Source organism: Corapipo altera, unplaced genomic scaffold (assembly GCF_003945725.1).
Source record: "Corapipo altera isolate COAL_440 unplaced genomic scaffold, ASM394572v1 54, whole genome shotgun sequence".
NCBI lineage: Eukaryota > Metazoa > Chordata > Aves > Passeriformes > Pipridae > Corapipo > Corapipo altera.
The window spans coordinates 654,626-671,967 of record NW_020884902.1 but is presented as its reverse complement, the minus strand read 5'-3'; the positions used below and the strand labels follow the sequence as shown (position 1 = coordinate 671,967).

The window sequence follows — 17,342 nt, the reverse complement described above, 5'->3', positions numbered from 1 at the left end:
CTTTTTAAAGACTTGTTCACAACTACAAATGCAGGCAGCTGGGACAGTTTCTCCTGCCATGACCACAAGGTCAGTATTCTCTGCTTGCATTCCTCGTCATTTTTGTCAAATACCCTTTAAACCCATTTACAGCACACATTCCCCACGTTTGGTCTCCTATTCCAAATGAAAGTTGGCCAATCCTTCAGACTGCAGACAACCATCCTTGATTTTGACACCAACTATCTGGTAGGCAGCTGTTTCTTTGGCATTGCATTATACTTCAAGATTACATGCAAGAGCAATTTCATACCATCTGCTGGTGCTGCCAACATTGGTGAGGCACCATTTTTTTCACTTCCCAAAGCTTTTATGACTGATTCTGCACCCATTTCTTCAACACTACAACCAGATGGCGTACCAAAGCCAAGTGATCTATTATTAGCACTACTCAACTGGCTCACCAGATAACTATGATTTATCCAATCAAATATGTTTGGAAAGCAATTTGCTTTTTAGTGAGGACATGGAATGTTGGCAAAATGAAGTTCTTGGCCAAAACCCATCATGATACATCATTCACACTGCCAACTTGGAAGGGCTGTTGTGGACTATTAAGCCCTCAATGTATTTCTTAAGCTTTGAGTGTAATAATTTCCCATATAATTCATTTACATCTCTTCCACAATTTTAAATTCATAATTCTGTATTTTGTTCCTCCCCTTAAGAAAGCATCCTCCTTTAGGCCCACCAAGTAATTTCTCCATCAAGTTTATACATAAAAGCTTAGATTTTAACTGTTTCTGTTTTCACACAATTGCCTCTCATATTTTATTTCCTACCAACATTGGAGCTTTCAGGTTTTATGCACACAGTAGCTTTAGAAGGTTAAAACTTGCATTGCAACATCTTATGTTTTTTCAAGCACTTGTCAGATCACATCTGGAATATAGGATCACGTACACTGGAAAGCCACCAAGATGGTCTTGGCAGAAGCACAAGGAAGAAAGGTTCAGGGAACTGGTCTTCTTCAACACAGAGAAAGGTTCTTGGCAGGAGCCTTTTAATGTCTAAGAGGAGACTTCCAAGAAAACAAAACTTGGCCCATGTGCACAGCAGGAAGAGAGACTACTTTAAGCTGAGACAGGGCAAGGGGGTTTACAAAACCCAATCAAAGCCCTAAATGACCTGGTCTAAGTTGATGCTGCCTCTGCTTTAAGCAGATGGTTGGATGAGATCACTGCTAGTGCATGTTTCATTATGCACAACTCACTTAAATTGAAGGAAATTCCAAAAACCGACAATAACTACAGTGGGACCTTGAACTACAGAGCAATGCACAACCAAGTGAGGAAATCTGCAGGAATCACAAATTCAGTGTCACCTTTCCCAGTTCAGCCACACCGGCTGTAGCTGAGCTCCTGTGCTCAGGCACCTCACAGCCACAACATGGTGCTCACCCAGAACAGAAGTAACCCAGAATTTATGAGGTATTCACAGCTTAAGTTTAACAACTTGGGAAAAAACCCTTCATCTTCCTCCCTTAGTAATAGGTTGATACATCATACCTGCTTCCCCTCCAGAGATACCTTGTTTCTGACAGTAGCCAAAACCCAGTACTGGACTACCCAGTACTGCTCTGGTGCAGCCCAGGATACTTCTTAGTGTTTTGGAATAAAAATGGTACAAAACAATCGTTCTTTCACACTAGTCAGAGTGGAAACATTATTTAAAGCAATTTTACATCATTTTCATTTTAAATTCAACTGTTTTACTGGAAGTATACTATGGAACAAACAAGCTAAGAATGACTGCTCAAAAATAGCTTTTTTCTAGAAAAATCAATGGTTTTTCATATTCTGTATTTTTAAATGCCATGAACTCATTTAAAACTGTGACTTAAATAAAATTCATTACTGTAAGCTCAGCCCACGTGCCTGCTCTTAATAGTATCCATGGTTGCAGTGATGCAAATTTGCCTACCTACATCAAACCAAATGTGCCCACATAAAGAGAAAAAAAATACTGTATTAATCAGTACTCTTTGTACTAGATTTGGGCAAAGTAAACCATTTAGACCTTTGAAGACAGGACAGAAATTAGTTTAAGGACCTGTTCACCCATTGTGACTAGACCTTAATTCCGAATTAAGCAAAACAGAATTATCAAAGATCAAATTATGAAAATTTCTCAAATTCATTAGGAAATTCCACTTGCTGGCCAAATCCTTCTCTTCCATAGTCAGAAATAAAGAGTAACAATGAATTGTTTCAAATACTCCTCAACTTACGGTGGAGAAAGGGGAAGCACTTAAACATTATTACTAATCTCATCACACATTGCTTAATGCTGATTTCAAAATTGCCTTACATGCATCAATTTTCCTTAACATTTGAAAAACAAGTTTATGCACAAAACCAAGGAACATACTTTTCATAAAACTACAACTTCCAAGTAATCAGATACCACACTACAAAGGAAAGCAAACAGTTCTTTTTATAAGCCCAACTTTAAATAAACAGCTTTAGTTAAAGCTACAAGGTACTACAGCAGCATTTAGTTAAATGAGGCCAAAACTTCACATGAAGCAGGCAGGAAGGATTAAGTGCTGATACCTCCAGGTGGAAATGCATGAGCAGTCTAAGCCCATGTAAGACTGTTGTGCAGAGATGATCTCTCCCTCTCCCCTGCAACATTTCTGTGAGCAGTCTTACTTCCTTAATACCTATAGAGCTAAATTCATCATATTAAAAAACAACGGGTTTTTTTCCTCAGAATATGTTTTCTGTTGGTTTAACCTGCCAATATAAATTGTCTCTCTGCTCTTAGACAAGTAGATATGGGAAGGTAAACAAATGCACAAAATTATAAAAATGACAGATCTAGCCCTCTCTTAAAATGAGTACAATAAAATTAAAGTACATATCAATATAACTGAAGTCAAGCAATTATTATCCAATCCCAATCTCATTGCACAAAAGAGAATATTCTAAAACAAATAAAGCAGAAATGCCACAAATTAATGTTATCACCCAAACGTGATTTAAAAAGATATGTTTCACTTCCAAAAAAACCCCAGCAGTTCAGACAGGAGAAAGACTCCTTTGCTGGTGAGAGACAAGGTAACTTCACTCATTCCAATCAGCCTTTGCTTCCTTGTGTCAAACAGAACTTGGAAGTATCTTGAACTTTTCTTTTATAAAAGCTATCATTAAATCCACCTAATACTCTCAAAGATGTTCAATTTTATTATATTTCTTGAGAAGGATGTTTGCATAAACAAGTTTCATGCTTTCAAATTATCCAGAAGAAGTCAAAGTAATTAGTATAAAAAAAAATTAAACCAGAAACTATTCAAACATCCAAGGAAAAGGGAACAATACAGAACAAGTTTACCACTTGAAGAAAAATAAAAAGCCTCCACAAAAACAAGCTCATCAAGTCAATATTTCACAAGCACACTACTAATACATTCTGTTCATGCATCAGATTTTCTCTTTAGCAGTTACAAGTGGGGTGTATTAAAAATGAACATACATAAAACTTTATCCTAGCACAGAAGTAATGACACTAAGTGATCTGGGTATTTTCATCTTAAAGCAGCAAAATATCAAGATAATAAAGCATCTTGAAATATATCCATCCCTAACAGGACTTGCCATTCATCTTCTTCTCTTTGATCATTATTTTAAACATAAGGTCACATAAAACATTATTTGGAGTTCCTCATTCTGAAATAAAAAGCAAAGTACTATTTTAGCATGTTTAAAGAGAGCGAATTTTTATAGAAGAGAGTCTAACTGCAGAACGAGATAATAAATCATTCTACTACACTTGAATTTTTCAATATATGCATAATTAGCTCTTTGAAGAATTAACATCTATGTTTGTTCTTAGCAACAACTACAGAATTTATTTAGACAATATCTGTGGTTTAAAGTTAAAAAATCAACACTAGAAAACCACCAAAACATTTTCACTAAAGAAAAAAAAAACCTGAAAGATTCGACAAAACCCAAAAGATTCAACAAGAACTTCAAAGATTATAGGCATTAATCAAAAGCTTTATCATCTTACCTTTGTTGTTACAATGCATAAGCAATCCATCGTTTCAGCATAGCAGGTATCTTTCCAAACATTTAAAAAGGTTTATTTTTAATCACAGCTAAACAGCATCTCAGCAGAATGAAAAAGAGCACACTTATTTAATAGTCAAAACACTGGAGTGAGTGCCAGGTTTCCCTTCGGATTCATTCAGAGGTAGAAACAGTGTGGAGAAAAAGCAGCAGGCTAAAATACAAATGCTCTAAGTTTCGTGGAAGATTCTTAACCCACTTTGATTATCTATGTCTGAAAAACTTAAATGTATCCTTGAAAATATCCTACAAAAGATGTCAAATCCTGTTCCATCCCTGTTAAGTACCTCCTCGTATTCTATTTCATATACTCCTCTTTCAGGATTACCTAACACATGAGCATCACAGGGAATCATTTGATGAAATGCAATACAAAATTATTTTACAGCAGAAAATCTCAATTCAGCTTTTCTTAGCTGGTTACAATTTCTAAAATGAAGCGTTTGTTCAAAAATAGTTTTGGTTGCAAACAAGTATTTCTCCTCTAACGTCATTTCAGCATTTGCAGACTGCAAAATAACTGATTTCCTAAGCAGTAATGAATGGAATATTCCATGTAGAACAGGGAGACAAGAAAGTGGCAAGGAAAGAGTAATGCATATTGCAAGAGAAACGCTATTTTGAGCCTTGAATTAACCTAGAATTTCATTTCCTTTTGTAAGGCTGTAATGCAGTGACAAGGCAAAGTTTGTATATGCAGGCATTGTCTCCTCAGTCTAATTAGCACGGCTGGGGAAAGTCTAACACTTGGGCACAAAAAAAACCACAACATCTGCGTACTCTGAAACACCAACCTGACAGTTTCATACATTGGTAAGAACCTTATTACATTTATTTCCCACAAGAGGCACTGAAAGCAAATGGTCAACTCAGTTTCCACTCTCTTGTCCTATGAGGTCTCCTGCTACCACCTTTGCTGCAAACACAGTGAAGTATATTGAAAAAATTCAGTAAGTAAATTCAAGCTATTAAATCTTATCTGCATTATTTTGCTTTTAGCCCAAGATGTACAACTAGTGACAATGACTGTATTTTGCATCGGCAAACAACTCTAGAACATACTAAATGTGTATCAAGAGCATTCCCTTTAAGCTTTCTGCAACTTTGCTCCACTTGATTCCCTGGCTCTGCTGTGTATGCTGGAGGGGAGAGGGAGGGGGCCAGATTGGTATGTAAGGAAACTGTTCTTCCCAAAATTACACATTTTATTTTGCAGGCAGTTGTTACCTTTATAGGACAAACTGGAATGGAACTTTAAGATAAATCTTCTACTATTCAGCCACCAAGAGGATTTTTAACTTGTGCAACCAAGTCAAGTCAGAGATATTTTTTATTTTTACGCTGTCTATAAAATCTGTGAAGAATTTCTACTGTGAACACCAAGGTGAAGTTCTCACTGCTACAAAGCATCAGTGGGAAAAATACATGTCTCTCAGACTGATAAGGCTGAACTCAGACAGAAGGCTAAAAGTTTTAACTTCAAAAAGCAGAAAAGCACCAGTTAAGCGGATGGAACATTCCTCTGTCAGAAAAGGTGGGGGTGATTATTTTCACAGTTGAATGCACACAAGGTATCCCACAAAGAAATCATTGCATTTACCAAGTCTTGTTTTGGGAAAACTGTAAGGTTCAGAGAAATTAACAAAGTGCAAGTATCCAAAAAGTTAAGGGACAGTAAGCAAATACATTTTTTGGTGATTTGGCACACATCCAGTGTCCAGCCCAGAAACATCTTCAATGACCATACAAGACACGAAGTCAGTCCAAACGTACGTTTCTGGCACAAATCTCCCTAGGAATCCCAACAGCACACCCAAACTTGGCTTGTCCCTCATGTTCAGTCTATAAAGGGCAAAGATTAAGGACACCTTCTCAGCACTGAAATTTCCCTGTTGGTTCAAGATCAAGCTTTCTGCAGACTAATCCTGTCTACAACCAGTGTATGTTCAGAATCAGTCACTTCTATTCCCCTCATTTTTATGTTCTCTTGCCTTCTCTGGGACTCTTTCAGAACTAAGTATCATTATCATGCCATTTTTTCCCCTTCCCACTCACTACCATCCTTCCAACAAGACTCAAGGCTCATTAGTCTTCCCACAGTAAGGATGTAACTCCCTTCGGGCTGCCAATGAAGACTACAAGATGTAGAAAAAAGACCTATCCAGAGAGGTGAGGAAAAGGCATTTCTTTGCTGAGGATTTGTGGATCAGGCTGCTCATCAAGAACAGGCACACCAAACACTTCAAAACAGAGGGCACAGACAAAGTCACCTCATAACAAGTGTTCCTGAAAAGTAGTAATGCATCCGCTGCATTACAGAGCAGAACAGCTTGTACAGCCAAGGTCCATTAGAGCCCTTTACCAATCACTGCACGGCAATGTTGGATTAAAAGTCCTTTTGGTAACTGTGCATGTGGTTCTCTCAGGACCCATCTTCAGCTACCCATGTCCACAAACAGGAAAAGAGATGGCAATTACACATGCTATACAGTAGAGTAAAAAACATAGGGCACAGATAGATAAGCACTCAAAGAAGAGAGCACTACATATAAAAAAAGCATTTCCTAGTCCAAAAGCAGTTTGTGCACACTTTTCACTGGAAATACCTCGCATAGAAGAAATAAACATTCAAAAAGACTGACCAGGACTCAAACATTCAGGTAGTTTAGCATTCTCATAAGAAAAAGTAATACAGGTTTTTGAAGAAGACTTACAGAACTCTGTGAATGAGTAAGTATGTGTTAAATTTTGCAGCTCAGAAGAAATAGTTTTTTCAAAATGAGAACTAGGTAAGGAATCCAGAACAAAAATTACTGTAAATAATAAATAATAACTTATAACCGTCTTTCCTTGAAATTCTATTGTGAGAAGCAACAGAGAGATTAAAGAACACACCAGAAATTGAATCAAAATCATGAAATGTATGAAAAGTCACATGTTTAGTGCACTGAAGAGTAAGACGTTTCCACATAGTGCTGTTAGCCATTAAAACCGCTGTTATTCTACTGAATTTGTAAGAAGCATTGCAACCTCTTCAATGTCATTCATACCTACTAAAACCAAACCTTTCTGTCCCATCAGCTCCAAGTGATCTCAGTAACAATCAGTAACAACTATTCTATACAGCTTGGCCAGAAGGAAAAAGTGCATTTCCATCCACCAATATTCATGGCATTAATATTAAAAACCAAACATGATTCTCATGTAAGAAACACAAAGGCAAGGGATGGGTTTTTTCTTGCCTTGAATTACCTGTGAATTCTTTCAGGTTATGTTTGACAGTCACTTTTTACACCTTCACAGGCTTATTCTTTCTCCAGTGTGGGAGATTCTATCTACAAAGTCACCAGATAACTAAATAAAGGAAAATTTATGCACAGATAAACCATGCATAGAAATAAATCATGCCAATTAAAACAATGCCTTGGAAAATACTGATTTTGCAGATAAATAATTTCTTCATCTCTTCACAAATCTAAAAGCACATATGGTTACTTAAATGCTAATTTGCCCTCAGATTCTATGAGAACACCCAGGTAACACACAGCTGTCACAGGTGTAACCAGAGCAGCAGGCTCAGCTCAGCTTCACAAGGGGATGGCAATTGCCCAACCTCAGCACACTTGAGGAGACATATCAAAGACTCAGCAAAGATCAAGCACTACCATCACTGCAAGCACTGAAATTGTGAGATGCTGCAGTCTAGTTTATCTAGGCACCTTTGAATCTGGCTGCAAGATGTCATTATTCTAAGTTTATAAAAAAAATAATTAGATACCAAAAAAATAAAATTATGTGAGTTTGTAAGTTCTGTATTTACTTCTGAATTAAGAAGGGTGTATTTTTAGAAATAGCAGATTTTTATTGCTTGTCTATGCATCCTGAACTGAGCACAACCAGAAGCCTGTCCCTGGAAGACTTTTTCAGCTTTAGTTCAAGACTTACATTCTTTTCTTTGTACAAACAGATCTCAAGAACTGAAGGCAAAATACAGAGCAAGCCAAATACCATTTCCCCTCTGTAAAGTTAACACAGTGAAAGCAAGGAGGCTCCTGAGTAACCCAGGACTATACACCATTAGGTGCTCAAATAAAACAAGCACGTCATGTTTGCAGAAGAGTTGAGATAAAAGACGGGCAATATGCACATTCAGACACAAGCATAAAGGACCAGCAAGGTAACAGGGAGTACAACAATCAGACACAGCATATCACCAAGCCAGCCAGTACTGAATCTCTGTAAATATTAAGGCAAAGAAGGTATTTGAACACAGCACAATAGGTCAGGGATTTTCCCAGGAACAGTTTGTTATTACAACAGGTACGACTGACTTTGTAAAGGCCAGGTGAAGGTATTGCAGTTAAAATTCAGAAACAGAAAAACAGAACTAGAGTATCCTGCTGTTTTAATAATGTGCTCTACATATGCAGGTATCTCCTTCCAAGGCTTCCTCTGAGATCTTGATTAACTGTTCCATGTACCATTTCATTCTGAATACACACTGCTACCGATCACACACAATTATTTCATTTCACTAAAAAACATACATCCAAAATTCTTTCCTCCAGACTACATAAGCTTACCTTATTAAGAAGTTACACAAAACTATCAAAATCTTACAAAGGTTAAGATGACATTACTGCTTGCTTTGTAAAGAAAGCCAATTCCCACATTGTAGGTGGAAAGAAGGTTAGCTTAACTTTATACCTTCTCAAAATATTCATGTTGACTACTCTTTGTCTTTTGACAGGTACTGAGCAAACCTAACATAAGGCTGCAATATGCCTTAATAGCTAAGGAGGCAAACAGGAGCTGCATTAACAGAAACACGGTCAGTAATACCAAAAAACTCTATTATTCCCCCTTGCTTGGCACTTGTAATAGGACATCTGGAATACTGCATTCCATTTTGGGCCCCCAATGTGACAAGGATTTTGATAACGTGGAACAACTTCTGCAGAGGGCCATGAAGATGTTGAAGGGGTTGGAAGACCTGACCCTTAAAGAGAGGATGAAGGCACAGGGCTTGTTTAAGCTTTGAGAAAAAGTTTGGCAGAATCTAAAACAGCCTCCAGGTACCTACAGTGAGGTTATCCAAAAGAGAGAGCCAAATTCATGTTGTATGATGGAAAAACATTAGAAACTACAAATAAATGGAAAGAGATTTCAGTCAGAAATAAGGAAAAGCTTTTTCACCATGAGGATAAGTCAAGCATTGGAACAGACTGACCAGAAAAGTTTTGCATTTCCCATTCTTGGAGATTTTCAAGGCTTAGCTGGCTGAAATCCTTTGCAATCTGATGGACCTCACAGGTGATCCTGAATTATTTTATAATTCCGAGATGTTTAGATAATTTCCTTTCCACTCTGCCTTGGTGACAAATTTTAGCTGAAATTACAGACAGATCAGCTGTTTCCTTACTTCCTCTTCTATTTTCTTTTCATGAAAAAAGAATTTGGCAAAGGGCTTTAGAAGAGAGTGAGCCAGACAGTCTCTCTACATGCCAGACACTGAACACATGGGCATGTGCAGATGATGTGGAAACCACAGATCAGACCAAAGTCCTTCAGCCACCATTACTCACTAAACAGAGAGATGTGTTTGCCCAGCTGTAAGAGAATCCAGATTGAGTTCCCTCCCCTAAGGCAAAACATTTCCTTTGAGACAGTGTTCAGTAGGGGGGTTTTAACATCTAAAATTAATTTAGGGGGGCTACTTTTAACTCAAGCTAAACAGCAAACACTTTTTAACTTCTCAGATTTAAAATGATCACAATATTAAAACATATCCTACAGATTTAAAGAGGAAAAAAAAGAATGTCACGAGACAACAATTTCTTAGCAATACACTACTCAATTAGGTCAGAGATTTCTATCACTAATTCAAGTTTCCCAGCGTATTTGTCAAACACAAACTGTCCCACCTACAGATGGCACCACAGATCACAGCAAACAGCTTCCAAGGCCGCTCCCTCCCGCACACACACAGTTCTCAGACCGTTCCCAGCGCTGAGATCTTGCTTCAGATCTGTTACCTTTGCCAGTGCACACCTCAGCCCAGTATTTAATGCACACAAGGAAAAGGTATGAACCATTTGTCCTTTTCAAATTGCACATGTAGGGTTTTTTTTACTATTTCCTAGCACTGAAAGGATTAATATTCCTTGCCTGCTTATCGCTGTCTTGAGTCACCCTTCTGCCTTTTTTTGTCTTTTACTTTTTTTTTTTCCATTATCATTTTGTGCTGGAGATTCAAACAAATAAAACAGCTAAATAAGGTTCCAGGAAATATAGAGCATGGAAAAGAAAACAGATTGCTGTGAACAGGAAAACTTGCAGTCTGTAGCTCTAACTTTCTCTAATATACAACCTATGGGGATTACGAACTCCTGGCTTTTGATTCAGAAGTAGAAAGACAAAAACAGAATTAGGCTATGTCCCATTAGAAGTCCTCAGGCAACCTAAGCTTGTATACCACTATTCTATGTATATACACAAGAACACATTGCTAAAAAGTCATTCCCAAAGTCAGCTGTGTAGAAAGTTCTTGTAATACAATCCTTAATCCCTTTAGGGGAGCATTATATTCCCAGTCTCAAGCAGCTCTCACATATACCATCAGCTGGAAGAATACTTACTTGGCCCACAGTAACCACAGCAAAAAGGTATCCTCAAGGTAAAAGAAATGGGGTTGAAATGTATTACTTCAAAGACTAACAATTTCCAAGCAAGAAAAAAATGTCCCATTCTTATCACCTACAGACTCGCGGGCCTGGCAAGCAACAGGATACAGCTAAAATAATCTCCAAGTGCATCTGGTATGCCAATCTGCTTGTACCTGCTTAATGAACTAACACAGAACTGGACAGCAGCATTCAAAGCCTAAAAAGTGAGAGTCTGTTAAAAAAAATGGCTATGAACAAAAGCAGATTAAATATTAAAGTGAAGTCCCCCCTAGTCTCTAATAAATTTTGGCAAGCAAAACAAATCATTAGGTTAAACACATGCTGTACTGGAATTGTTATGCCCTTGGGCTGATTAAAACCAATTATAAAATAACTTAAAAAAAAAAAGCCTAAGTAGCTTAAAAAAGCATACTATTGAAACCAAAACACATTAAGTTCTACAGCATAAAAAGAAAATTTCACATACTCCACATAGCAAGTATGTGGAATATAAATTGTCAATATATAGGAATATATCCTCATAATTTTTATTAAATTTCAAAATATTGAGGAGGAGGTATCACCTTACAGGTATGTAAAGAAAAGAAAGTCACTGAAGAAGAAAGAATTAAGGCAAATAAAACATACAAGATTATATGTTTATGTAACAATTTTCATATCTATTTGAGAGCTAAACTAAGACATTCAGATATACTAGAAAGAGAAAATGAAACCAAAACTAACCTATCACTTTTGAAAATTGTTCACCTTCACAACTTAACATGGAAACAATATTCTAACTAATGAAATACAAGGTAACATTTACTGTAAGTGACCGAGACTGGGAGAAAAACTTGCTTTCAGTTTCACATGAATGAGGATCAACACTAACATGTGCAACTATGCTTTTAAACACTGGCAGTAAATCTAAAATCTGACCTTCATATACTGAAGGTCAAACAACTGTGGCTTTCACATGATACTCAGGACAAAAAAAAAAATCTGAAGGAAGACAGGTAGCTTTGTCATAAATGTTCAGATCTGGGCCATTTAAAAAAATAAAGTAACCCACACCAGAACAGGTTCCGTTAAGTAACACTACATACCATGACCACCAGACTGTACTGGAGAAGCAAACAGTGCAGCTGAGAACAAACACTTATGTCTCTGGTGAGACTTCCCAAATCAGGCCATTCTTCCTTTCAATATATCAGTGATGACCTTGCCACAATAATGTGCCTGTTGTCACTGGTGCAGTGTGAAGGACAAGTCCTTGTATTACTAGCAGCCTAACAACATATGAGAATAAAAACTAAAGATGCAACTTAGTAATTATATACACCCTCATGTACAATATAGAAAGATACAGGGAACAACAGTACCCTTGAGCTGATAAGTCTTTGTTACTATGGACATCTTGGTCACAAAATAAATAAACTTGTATACAACTGGAAACAGTTTCTGGAGGGGGTTGGCAAGTGAACAATCACAAAGCCTGGATTTATCAGTACCACTATTCTGTACTTCAGATGTCAGCAAGTTTCTCCAACAGGGGAAGCACAAAAGGTGCTACACTTGCAACATCATAACACAAATCTCATCATAACACATCTGTGCTTCCCAGTCCCAGCTGCTAATTAGGAGCATATTTAGCAATAACAAAATGTTTTGGTAGGGGCCTGAATCCTCAAGTCCATTAGACTGTTCCCAAGTGCATTATAGGGGAGGAAAAAGCCATTTAAGATGGTCATGCTGCCTCAGAAGACCTTCAGTAAGGGAGTCTGCCCATGTACAGCTCTGCACAGGATATTACCTTCCTTTTTCACATTTGTCTACAAATATATGAAAATTCTGCTTCCCAATTAAGTGTCCAATTCTTTTAATCAGCACCAAATCTTTGCAGTCCTCACTTCTTTTCAAGCTTTAGATCCTCCACGTCAATCCCTAAGCACTGATGTTATACATTTTTTTTTGCACCGTGGTACCTCAAATTCGACAGTATCTCCAGCAAAGCCTTATGCAGACCAAGTAGAACAGAACAGTTTTACAACACACTTATGTCAATAACGTGTTCTTTTCGTCTATTAACGTGACATGGTTGACTCACCTTGAGATTCAAAACTGACCTAGACCTTTTCTGAGAAACCACTTCTTAACTACTCAACTTCCACTAGTTCAGCCAAAGTGCAGGACACTGCACTTGGTTCTGCTGAACCAGAGCCTGCCCATTAATTACTCCAACTGCCCAAGGCTTTGTTCTAGTCTCAGCTGCTGAAGCAACAACACACCATTCTCTTTCCATCGTTTCATTTCTATTTTAATCAGGATGTAATCTGGATATATTTTCTTAGAAACTTTAACTGATACATTATCTCAAAAGATAGCCTGGTAAACCATGCCAAAAGTTCTATGGAAATCAGAATTTATCACATTTACTGTTTCTTCCCAGCACAAGAACTATTACCACGTTAGAAAGAAACTGTTTGACAAAACTGTCATCAACAACTATGACACCTATTATTTGGCTCCTTTATCACTTCCAAAAGACTGAAGAATCATTCCTTGTACCTGTTAAACCTGGATCCTCCTCTCCTGCCTTGCTCCTATATATTCCCTTTTTAAAAGACAGCATTTGTCCATCTGCAATTTTCTGGAACTTCATCCATCCTCCATGACTAAGGGCAACTGCAATGACTCTCAAAGTGCCTCAATAAGTTCTCTGCACATGCAAACACAAAACACATTAGAACCGGCTTATTTCAAAACACCTCAGTAGACAAAATAAACTTTGCCTTTTCTTGTCTATCCTATTGTCTATTGTTCATTTTGCTCCTGCTTCTCAGAGATGCCGTTCCCACCATATCTTCAGAAAGGGAAGTTCCATAGCTCTAAGCCTAAGATTTAGATGATGGCATACAAGTAAATATGGTCTTTTCCATACTGTTTCTCATATACCCTAGCATTACAATTCTTAGAAAGTTTTCATTAAGGTGACTATGACTACAACGGCCTTCTCTGTGCTATTTCAGGTAACTAAGATTCCACAGAGACATACAATTTAAGTTTTCCAGTGTATCATCAAGATTCTCAAAAATCAAAGAAAATCTATTCCCACACTGCAAGTTCAACTAGAATTTTAATTCTTCAGTGTTCAATTACCTACAAACCTGGAAAACACAGCACACCTAGGCTGATCAGTTTTTTTCATGTAAGGAGATTTTAATGGTTGTTCTTGGCAACATGTAACTCTTGCCCCTGGCTTGGCTGACCTTTCATCTACTGGCCATTTTTTACTTTCCAAAAGAACACAAGTCTTGTATTTCCTCTGTAGTTCTCTTTAAAGCATTCCTGATGTATTTCATACTAGATTCAATATAACAAATTTGAGAAAAGGTACAATAAGCACAAGCACTTATTTTTCTTAATTACACAAATTCATTAGCACATCACACGCTTCTGATCTGCAGCTAAGTGGACTCTCTTACACAGTCCAAACAGCCTCTGACAAAGCTTCACTCACTAAGGCATCCTAACCCCTTGATCTTGCTCAGTGGCACAAGCTCCTGAGCTTCCCTCCAGGCTGTAGCACCAGTCCATTGGCTGGTCTCTCCCAGTGCTCCTCCTGAGCTCTATGGTCAGTTCATGGAAACGGAGCAGCACAGCCCTTCCTTCGGTTATGGAGACACTCACACACCTCCTCAGCACTGTCAGCGTTCAGGGCACACTCAGAACGAAACTCATCTCTTTGGGGACAAATAAGAGGTCTGATGCAAAAAAATTCAAGCAACATTGTAACTTGAACTGGGGCAGGGAGATCTTGACTTAGTGAAAAATGTACATGAGTATGCATTTCCCTGCTCAGTTTTCTCACCACTCACTAGTGACAACTGGCTGCGTACAGTTTTCAAAAACAAGTCCTTCCAGAACACAGACATAGAAGTAGCAGGGAGCTTCTTATCAACAGACTGAAAAATTTACTGTTAGAAAGATACAGCCTCAGATTTCCCATATTACTAATGAAGTAATGACTCGAGAGTCACGAGTATGGATGAGTATAAACATACTAAACCTGGCAGCAAGGTTCCAGAATCAAAGCATAAATCCAATTTAATGGTCACTTAACGGTACATTTGACATTTGAGTTTATAAATTTTTGACTACGCAAAATGCATACCTGTTATTAAACACTTCAATAATTAAATCCCCTATGACTACTTAATAATGCACTTTCTCTTTGAAAATTAATATTTTACAAAATGAAGGAAATGTAGAGAACAATGTTGAACTAATAGTCTCAACAAGAAAAAATAAAACAGAGACTTCTATATCATACCTCTACACTTGGGCTAAGGCTGCTTGGCAGTGTTTCTGATGTCACTGTTGTGCTTGGAAGGCTGGAGAAGTCCCAGGTATTCACAGGCTGTATTGGTTCAGATGGCTGAGAGTGATCAATGCATTTTGGATTGTCCAATAAGGTCACTTCATAAAATTCTTGAATATCTAAAGATGTGAAAAAAATTGAGGTTAGGTTTTATAGTTACTACTATAATATTCTGACTTAAAGTACATCTTCCTCATGAAAAACAAACTGGATACAGTTTCATCTGCCATCAGTAAATTCATAGGTATCACCAAGATCACATGAACCTCCCCCAGTGAACACACAACTCACTCTCTTACACCCACATCTCCCCATGTCCCCACTCACTTTGGGCCTCTGCCACCAACCCTGGTGGCACCACATGCAGCAGGAATGGCAGAAGCATATGGAATAATGGTCATGGAATAATGAAAGGGATGGGTGTCTATGTTTCAAGTTCTGGTATACATCATTTCAACTAACGTAGCCTTTGGTTATGTGAAATCTATTTTTCAAGGGCAATATTAGAAGGTCTATTTTGTGGTATGTGTTTCAATTAAATGACCACAGAAATAGAAATACACTGATGAAATCAGCAAGAGAGAAGTTGTAAGAAGTTAGGAAAGGGAAGATTGATTAGCATAGGTCGTCATCTGCTTTTTCAGTCTAAGTAACAGAAACAGAATGAAACTTAACAGTACAAATTACAAGTCCTACTTACGAACTAGCAAACAGCTTTTTCCATAACTTTGAAGACTCAGCTGGAAACTTGTGAGAAACAAAAATTTGGCTGCCTTAGTTTTTTTATTGACATCTTATCCACTACATGAAGCACCAACAAAAACAGCACGATCTAAAGAAGCACCAAAGGTGTTTCTGTGAAGTATAAGTGTATGAAACTTGCTACCACAACTGTATTCACATCCATAAATACACACATTAAAAAAAAAAAAAATCTGAAAAGGTATAGGCTAAGAGAGGGGCAGACAAATGAAGTTATCCTGTAAGGCTTTTAGTCTCTTATTCAAAGTAAAAATCTGCTAAACAGGAATTGCAAATTCTTGATTTTTAATTGTACCGACTTCAAAAAGTAAAGCCAAAGAAGGAAATAAGACCCATCTGTGAATAAGGAAGAGTCTAATCTGCAGAATTTTGTAGCTTTTCAGCAGCTGCTCAGATTCAGTAAGAGAGACACAATAACCAACTCCTTACAGAGCTGCCCCACAAAAGAAAGACCACACAACTGAGAGTTGCAACTACTGTTGCTGGTATTCCAGTCTTCCGTGTTTTCATAGACGATGCACTTCTGCTCTCTACCAGCTCAGAAAGCTGAAATTCTCAAATTCCACTCTCTCCTCTGAGCAAGAGTCAAATTCCTATCAACTGCTGACATTAATTTTTAAAGTTATACTTGCTCTTAGCGCTGTTGATTGGAAGAAATGGCAGGGAGGGTTGCAGAAGATGTTAAGTGACCTAGATATACAGGAGCAAAGCAGCCTAAGAGATACAAATTGCCTTTAAATCTATCTTCCACATTAGCTCCCTCAGTTGCAAATTTGTCTTGTAGCTGCATTAACATTAATACCTCAATCAACTACATCGAGTAAAGATTTTTTTCCCCCCGGTAGAGAGTACTTTGTATATTAAAATAGGCAGTGGTTTAAGTTGATTCTATAGCTGCAATCCACAGCAACCAAGCCAGGAAGATCACTACATTATTTATGGGAAGGGGTTATTTGTGCAACTGTTTTGCAACAGAAATCTAGGACACCGATTTTCAATTCTGCTACTCTTCTTTTAAGTCCCTGCCAGCCGAGGTAGCCACTTATTCATACTGCAGAATGACTGGTTTCAAAAAGCAGAGTATTTCCCATACATCATCTCCATGTCTCTATAAAGGGCACCAAAATAGACTTGCTATTGAAAGATGTCAGAAATATGTGCACCATTTAATAAGGGGATTAGTTTCTGTTTATCCTGAACCTGCTCCAAATCCACAAAGTTTCTAGGAACCTGGTATCTATATGATAATATCTACCTTCCTAAAAAAAAAATAAAAGTTAACATTTTTACTACTCAGAACGCAAACATTAAGTATGTACAAGTATAGGCAAGCCAACTAAGAACCCTGAATGCATTAGGTCCATAAGGAATGAATGCTGACATTCACACTTTTTAAAGCCAGAGACTCAGACCATAGTA

General features: G+C 37.6%; 1 protein-coding gene across 1 annotated transcript in view; it reads right to left on the bottom strand.

The window, feature by feature from the left end:
- The window catches only part of DLG1 (discs large MAGUK scaffold protein 1), a 116,976-nt gene extending 112,353 nt beyond the window's left edge, over positions 1-4,623 (bottom strand). Inside the window, exon 1 of the mRNA XM_027650725.1 lies at positions 4,057-4,623. Coding sequence (XP_027506526.1) covers positions 4,057-4,086 — 30 coding nt within the window. The 5' untranslated portion in view covers positions 4,087-4,623. The remainder of the gene's footprint in view (positions 1-4,056) is intronic.
- Positions 4,624-17,342: the final 12,719 nt, after the last annotated feature.